General features: G+C 48.1%; 1 protein-coding gene across 1 annotated transcript; it reads left to right on the top strand.

The window, feature by feature from the left end:
* The first annotated feature begins 62 nt into the window (after positions 1-62).
* INHA (inhibin subunit alpha) lies at positions 63-1,817 on the top strand. The gene is made up of 2 exons (XM_043998488.1): positions 63-465; positions 892-1,817. Exons 1-2 carry the CDS (start codon positions 63-65, stop codon positions 1,704-1,706), a joined length of 1,218 nt encoding a protein of 405 aa, XP_043854423.1. The 3' UTR covers positions 1,707-1,817.
* The last annotated feature ends 6,617 nt before the right edge of the window (positions 1,818-8,434 follow it).

Here is an 8,434-nt window from a genome sequence, read left to right as displayed (position 1 = left end):
CAGCCAGGGACTGCTGGGCGTGGGAAGAAGTGGAGAGGGCTGGCAAGGGAGAGTGGGGGTGAATGAGGTGGGGTGGGGAGGGCAGGAAGGAGTATAGAACCCGTCGTGAGTGGGCACTAAAAACAGAGACCCAGGAACCAAGGGCAGCAGGGAGCTCAGGCTGGGCGATCTTCATGGAGCCCCTGGCCATGCTCCCATTGCCAGTCCTCCTGCAGCTTCTGCTGCTGATGGGCATGAAGGGTGGGTACGGCTGCCAGGGTCCAGAACCAGACAGGGAGCTGGTGCTGGCCAAAGTGAGGGCCCTGGTGCTGGATGCTCTAAGCCCCCCCACCACCTCCAAGGATGGGGGAGAGCCTGGGGCCCGGCGCCTGCCTCGCAGACATGCCCACACCGGGGGGCCCACACGCAGGAGCATGGAAAATGACGATGAGGACCTATCACAGGTCATCCTTTTCCCAACCACAGGTAACAGAACGGAGAAGGGGAAGGGGAGTGGGCGTTTGGGATCATGCCCCTTCCTGTCCTATCCTTTTCAGTCTCTCCCCCTGCCTCCTGGTCTCAGCCAAGCCTTAAGCCCCTCAAACTCTGAGCTAGGAAACTGCAGCAAAGGCCGGTGTGCAGGAGAGGGAAAGGAGGAATTTCCCAAGGGTGATTTAGGGGGCACACTTGCTTCCTTGAACTTTCCCCTCCTTGTGCCTTCTCTGTCCTCTACTTTGAGTCTCTTGAAGACTTTTCTCATTCCTACTAGAGACTTACTCATAAAGGGGGCAGATAGGGACCCTGCACCTGGCTGGAAGAGGGTGGGGGAGAAGAAAATCCTTTTTCCCCAGTCTCTCCTCCCTCGGGCTCCTGGCGGGGGCGCCCACTCTCCTTCAGCTCTGTCTTCTACAGGTCCGGGCTGTGAGGACGAACCCGAGGCAGGAGAGGCTGAGGGCCTGTTCACATACACATTCCGGCCTTCCCTTCACACGAGAAGTCGACAGGTGACAGCTGCCCAGCTGTGGTTCCACACTGGCCTGGACAGGGTGAGCGCCCAGGTCCAGAATGACTCTGGTCCCTCTGTGACACTATTGGCAATGTCTTCCGGGGGACCCACGGCTGTGCCAATATTACTGGGTGCGGCCCCGCCTCAATGGGTTGTGCTTCACCTGGCGGCCCCTGCACTCACACTGCTGACCCGCCCGCTCCTTGTACTGCTGCTTCGATGCCCAAATTGCCCCTGCCTGGCCCGGCTCGATGCCACCCCCTTCCTGGTGGCACACACCAGGGCCCGGCCACCCAGCGTGGGGGAGAGGGCTCGACGCTCCCCTCTTCCTCCCCCCTGGCCCTGGTCTCCTGCCGCCCTGCGCTTGCTGCAACGTCCTTCAGAAGAACCAGCTGCCCATGCTGACTGCCATCGGGCCGCCCTCAACATCTCCTTCCAGGAACTTGGCTGGGACCAGTGGATTGTTCACCCGCCCAGCTTCATCTTCCATTATTGCCATGGGGGCTGTGGGCTGGCCCCCTCCCCGGTCCTGTCTCCTGGGGCTGCCTTCACACCTTCCCAGCCCCAGCCCCTGCCCCTGGGCCCAGGCTCGAGGCTGTGCTGTGCTGCTTTGCCCAGCACCATGAGACCCCTGCGTGTGCGGACCACCTCCGACGGGGGCTACTCCTTCAAGTACGAGACGGTGCCCAACCTCCTCACTCAGCACTGTGCCTGCATATAGGGAGGACCGCCCCTCTCCAAGTTATCACCGGTGCTGGCCAAAACAGAGAGGGCAAGGGCAGAGGACAGATTCCCAGCCCCTCCTCTCATCCCGGTCCTCCCTGTCCAAGGTCACCCTCACCCACTGTAAACATTAATAAACAGTTCAGCATACCTGACTAGAGACAATGGCCTGGGGAATGACTCCTCCCCTCCCCCCATTCCCGGAGGTAAGTGGGGGAGAAGTGGAGCATCCACTCCCAGGGATGGTGTGCAGTGGTCAATTCCCACAGCAGGAGCTCTTCTTGGGGTAGCAGAGATGGGAATAAAAAGAGCTTTGATCACAGGGTGGCCAAAAAGTTGGGGCTTTTGAGGTGATGCACAAGGGAGCCTCATCTGGTCCCTTGGATGGCAGACAGCATTGGTCTTGATGAACTGAAGCTTTCCTCCTTCCCTTACCCCCAAGGTGTCCCCAGGCCTCTGTGCTCTGCAGAGACCTCCCTGATCACACATTCTGAGCACTTCCCACTCAGGCCCTGCCTTAGAACTCTTCCATTCTGGAGCTTCTTAGTAGGCCTCATTTAGCCACCAACAGAAGAGGCCCACGGCGAAAAATGAGCTGGGGACTGAGGGGTTTGGATTTCCCCAAGCTTGCTGAGGTCCTGCCTGGCTTCTTCCCCAAGAAAACAGTGAGCAATGCTTCTTGGGGGCCAGTCACAGACTTCCCAGTGTTCACCAAAGCTATTTGGCCCCGGGGATGTGAAAGAGACCTAGAAGTTGAGGCTTCCAGAGAGGTCCACAGGCAACTCCTTCCAAGGTCCCCAAAGCCTTAGACCACACTGACCCATAATTCTCTACCTTGGTGTATGAACAACCAGTGTTTTGATGTCTCCTTGAAGTGGAGTCTCAGTAAACTGACCTCAGTCTACAAGACTGATGAGAGGGAGGGAGGAAGCATTTATTATGGGCCTACTATGTGCCAAGCACTGTGCCAAGTACTTTACAAGTATCTCATTTTATCCTCACAGCAACTCCCTGAGGTGGGTGCTATTATTCCCATTTTACAGTTGAAGAAACTGAGGCAGACCTCTAAAAGTTAAGTGTCTTGCCCAGGGTAACACGGGGATTTCAAGGAAGCTCTTTCTGACTCCAGCCTAGTGCTCTAACCACTGTGCTACCTACAACAGCTTGGGTACCACTGAGTCAAGATGACCTCTTCCATTCCTTGATTCGGATTCTGGCCAGGAGGCACTCTTGTCATCCTGACTCTGAGGGATTATAAAAAGGAGGGAAGGTGGCAGCAGTTATAGCTGAAGTCAGGACCACTCTCTGGGGTTTTTAGTATTTTTTTTTTTTTTGGTGAGGCAATTGGGGTTAAGTGACTTGCCCAGGGTCACACAGCTAGTAAGTGTTAAGTATCTGAGGATGGACTTGAACTTAGGTCCTCCTGGATTCAGGGCTAGTGCTTTATCCACTGTGCCACCTAGCTGCCCCTTTAGTATTTTTTTTAACACCTTCTTAGAGCTAATGTTCTAACAATCCCAGCAGCTAGCAGTCCCTTACTGGGGCACCAGCATTTTACAGATCTTTCCTTCTCATGCAGTGATGAAAACCTTCCTCCCCTTAGGTTGAAGAACTGATTTTTAGATCTTCTCCCCCAATAAATAGTGAAGGGAAGAATCAACAAAGAAAAATCAGACAAGGTACATAGTTCCCATGGCTGTGTCAAAGTCAGAAATTCCTTAAGCCCAGTCTCACCTGGTCTCGGAGCTCAGCCTTTCCCTCTTGAACCACTGGGCCACAGTATTGAGACTAGGAAGAAACTGGCAGGGTCATCTCATCTAAAAGTCTCCTCAGGGGCTGGAGCTCACCTTCTCCCCCACCCCACACTGTCAGGTGCTAAAACGTCCCAGCAACCTCTTTGGAGGGCTCCTGTACACATCATCAAAGGCCGAGGTAGAAAACTAGCCCCAACTCTAGGAAGGAGAAACACTCCACCAAAAGAAAAGCCATTGATTTGCCCGTCCTACTGAATCTCTGGGATTCCAGGGCAGCTGATTCTAACTGTTCTTTCCCCGGCTTTAAAGCTTGGATGCTTAGGTGACCTCAGGTTTCCACTGAGCCTCAGGGGCTGTGAGGGAGGGAAGATTGCCATAGTCCAACCACCTCATTTTACAGGTTATGAGATTGCTGCCCAGAGATCTGAAGCTACTTGCCTAATTAGTGTCACTTCCCTGTCTGTTTGTCATTTCTTTAATGTTAATTAGTGTTGATGTCTTCCAAAGGCAGCCTACCCCAAGAACAGTCTTCCCCTCCTAGCTAGCACTGGGGATAAGGGGATCATTAAGATAGAAAACAGATGACACAAACACCTAGGTGACAAAAGCAATTCATCCGACCTGTGTCCTGAGGTGAAGGCCCTGGGGCAGTTATGAAGTCCAGACACAAGGTAATGGCTCATTAGTTACCCATATAACCTGATTACTCTCTGTTGGTCAGAGCTGGTTTGTCATTCACTTTGCCAACCATAACAGGCGCCCACCTCTGGAGTCAATCACTTCCCCTTCCCATAGTCCTTCACTCTTCTCACTGTTGCTGCTATCACTCACCCCCTCTTTGCTCCCTTCATCACACAGTCATCAAACAAAGACGACTCCGTCAGGAATTGGGGGCCACACAGTCAGTGGCGGTGACTTATACTCACGCCCACATGGCCTTTCCCCTTGCACGGGTGGCACTGGGAATGATTCCTGGGAACATTCAAAAATGTACCCTGTGGAATTTATGCAGTCAACAGGAAGCCACCAAACAGGAGGAAACCTCAAGATGTGGGAATAGGGCCAAAATAATGACCTGTGAAAGTGAAGTTAGTAAAAAGAGACATAAAAGAACCCCTTCCACACCCTGTGACCCAGCTGCTCTTCACACATTTCCTGTCCCTGAGCCTTGGCTGTCCCCCATGACCAGAATGGACCCCCTTCCTCACTTCTTTCTGTCTCTTTGCTTCCTCCAAGTCTCATCGCAAATATTTTTTTTTGGGTGGGCCAATGGGGGTTAAGTGACTTGCCCAGGGTCACACAGCTAGTAAGTATCAAGCGTCTGAGGCCGGATTTGAACTCAGGTACTCCTGAATCCAAGGCCAGTGCTTTATCCACTGTGCCACCTAGCTGCCCCTCTCATCTCAAATCTTACGGAATGTGAGATGTCAGTGCTATCTTCTCCAGATGACCTTTCACCTACCCTGCCTATATCTTGTACATGCCTTGTTCAAGTGTACCATGGAGTCCTTTGGAGACAGGTACTGTGTTCTGGCCTCTCTTTGAATCCCCAGAACTTAGTCCAGTGTCTGGCACATAGTAAGAGTGTAATTAAATAAATGCTTGTTGACTGACTGAATGATCCTGATGGGAATTAGCTGCAGTAAATTGTTTGTGGCTGATGTAATGAAAATACTTCCCAGATCTCAGCCAGGAAATTATGGATGGGTAAACCAGTCTCCCAGGGGTTGGCTTTAGTGTGTCCTGGTTTCCCAGAGCTTGAAGGGCATACAAAATCTAAAATACCGAGTTTTGGAAAATGGAATGCAGAAAATGAGACCCTAGACCTTTAGTGATCCCTCTGAAGCATACAGCTCAGTTGTTAAGGCTCTGCCAGCAGTAAACCTCCAGCTTTAAAAAAAAAAAAAAACCTTATCTTTTTTTTTTTTTTTGCAGGGCAACAAGGGTTAAGTGACTTGCCCAGGGTCACACAGCTAGTAACTAACTGTCAAGTGTCTGAGGCTGGATTTGAACTCAGGTCCTCCTGAATCCAGGGCCGGTGAATTTGATCACTTCTTGACTATAACAACAATCTACGAGAACATCAGAAGATTGGAGCCAGGTCCTAAAGGAGAGGGAGGCAGGTGGGTGGTTTTATAGTTGAGCCATTTATAATAGTGAGTGGTCCTGGCCACATGAGTGGTATGTACCATTTGGGCTTTTAGGATATATACTTCTATTTCCAAGAGCGTATTCTGGGCTTTGCTGCCCAAAGAGTATTCCACATAAAAAGCCAACAAGAACTTTTGCTGTGTCTGAATCTATGGAATGATGAACCACGGAATAATGGATTTATACTGTAGTTTTAACCCTTTTCAATGATAATCTTTTAATGTGTAGGAAAGAACAGAGGCTAGGGGCCAGGGAACCTGAGTTAAGTTCTGACCTTTTCATTTGCTGTGACCTTTCAGTAAAATACTTTCCTTTCCTAAGTTGAATTCTGTCTTCATTCTTTTTTCCCAATAAAAGTATTTTATTATTTTTCAGTTACACATAAAGATAGTTTTCAACATTGTTTGCATAGGATTTTTAGTTCCAAATTTTTCTCCCACCCTCCCTTCCCTCCCCTCTCCCCAAGACAGAAAGCAGTCTGATATGGGTTATACATGTACAATCACATTAAACATATTTCTGCATTAGTCATATTGTGAAAGAAGAATCAGAAAGGGGAAAACCTCAAAAAAGAAAAAAAAAACAGCCAAAAAGTAGAAACAGCATGGTTCAATCTGCATTCAGAACCCACGGTTCTTTTTTCTGGATGTGGAGAACATTTTCTATTATGAGTTCTTTGAAATTGTTTTGGATCATTGCACTGCTGAGAAGAGCCAAGTCTATCACAGTTGATCATCACACAATGTTGCTGTTACTGTGTACAATGTTCTCCTGGTTCTGTTCATCTTATTCAGCATCAGTTCATGTAAGTCCTTCCAGGTTTCTCTGAAATCCTCCTGCTCATTGTTTCTTACAACATGATAGTATTCCATTACATTCATATACCACAACTTGTTTAGCCATTCCTCAATTGATGGGCATTTCCTCAATTTCTAATTCTTTGCCACCACAAAGAGAGCTGCTATAAATATTTTTGTACAGGTGGGTCCTTTTCCTTCTTCTGTGATCTCTTTGGGATACAAACCTAGTAGTGGTATTACTTATTTTTAAAAATTATTATTATTATTATTATTTTGCAGGGCAATGAGGGTTAAGTGACTTGCCCAGTGTCACACAGCTAGTAAGTGTCAAGTGTCTGAGGTCAAATTTGAACTCAGGTCCTCCTGAATCCAGGGTGGGTACCGTATCCACTGTACCACCTAATTTCCCCCTGTAGTGGTATTATTGGGTCAAAGGGTATGCACAGTCCCAAAGCCCTTTGGGCACAGTTCCAAATTGCTCTCCAGAATGGTTGGATCAGTTCATAGCTCTACCAACAATGCATTAGTGAGGAGGGGGAGGCAGGTGGCCAATATTTTGGGGGAAGGTAGGTAGGCAGAAGGGCATTCATTCTAGGCCTTTCAAATTTTAAAGCAGTATTAATTATCCTAGAATTGTTTGCATAGGATTTTTAGTTCCAAATCACAAGTGTCATTTATACAGTGCTTTCAGGTTTGCAAAGTACTTTACAAAGTTTCTGATTTTTCAATTAGTTTTTTTCCCAAATCAATATTTCTCTGCCTTCTCTCCCCACCCCTCAATTGAGAATGCAAGAAAAACAAAAATATGAGTTTAACTCAGGCTTTGCAACAACCACCTTGAGACTGGTGCCTGGGATTTCAATGGTGTGGAGAGGGAGCCTTTTCTGCAGCTTAGTCTTCAAGAGTGGCCTGAAGTACCGGGAGGGCAGAGGTGGGACGAAAAGGCAGGTCTTTTGGACACTAAATTCAGTCTCCCACCCTCTCTCTGCCCAGTGGTGCTTTGCTGTCCAGAGAATATTCTACATAAAAAGCCAACAAGCGTTTCAACACCTACTATATGACTTTCTTTGAGACATTATTGTCAGTTTACATATTCAGGTTTTTAAGTCTGTCCTGCTGTGAGGCCCATTACAACCTCTTTTCCTTCCATTAGGTTGCACCATTGGGAGGTGGTGGTGCCTGGCTATGGGCATTTTATGGTTTCTCAAACCCACTTGCAGTGAAGGTTTGATTATGTGAGGGATTAACATGCTTTCCCACTCAGTTATCCTTTTAATAAAGAAACAGGAGGGCAGTTAGGTGGCGCAGTGGATAAAGTACTGGCCCTGGATTCAGGAGGACCTGAGTTCAAATCTGGCCTCAGACACTTGACACTTACTAGCTGTGTGACCTTGGGCAAGTCACTTAACCCTCATTACCCCACAAAAAACCAAACCAAAACAAAAAGTTAAGCATGAGCTTTAAATAGTGACTCAGATAGTTCTAAGGGAACAAGATTTTGAAGACAAAATTTGGTACCTTTCTTATGCCCCTCTTTTCTGTTATCTATTGATTCAAAGCCTAATTTTATGTATAGATATGAATTAGAATGTTCTTTGGTAACAATCATTCTCCTAACTTGAATCATAATATTTTGGTGCACAAAAGAGGACCTGGGGCTCCCCTGACAGTTTCAAATTTACATCATAATCTTTGAGGGTTTTCTTCTGTAGTTACTGACTCTCATTTCCCCAAAGAAAGTCATTTCTGTATTTGTTCCCAAATCATCAGAAGAGAGTTTTTTTCCCCTTTCCGCTTCCTGGAATTCCTGCTTCTTCACAATCAGCAGAAGTCAGGCTGCTGTTTGTTTTTTGTTTGCTTGTTTTTTGTTTTTTTTTGCGGGGCAATGAGGGTTAAGTGACTTGCCCAGGGTCACACAGCTAGTAAGTGTCAAGTGTCTGAGGCCAGATTTAAACTCAGGTACTCCTGAATCCAGGGCCAGTGCTTTATCCTTTGCGTCACCTAGCTGCCCCTGCTGTTGC

Source organism: Dromiciops gliroides, chromosome 3, assembly GCF_019393635.1.
Source record: "Dromiciops gliroides isolate mDroGli1 chromosome 3, mDroGli1.pri, whole genome shotgun sequence".
NCBI lineage: Eukaryota > Metazoa > Chordata > Mammalia > Microbiotheria > Microbiotheriidae > Dromiciops > Dromiciops gliroides.
Note: the sequence above shows the minus strand (reverse complement) of the source record. Positions and strands in the feature narration are given on the sequence as shown.

Coding starts and splice junctions, on each gene's coding strand:
- INHA (XM_043998488.1), top strand. CDS start 63: ATGAGGTGGGGTGGGGAGGGCAGGAAGGAGTATAGAACCCGTCGTGAG. Junction 466..891: donor CATCCTTTTCCCAACCACAG/GTAACAGAACGG, acceptor TGTCTTCTACAG/GTCCGGGCTGTGAGGACGAA.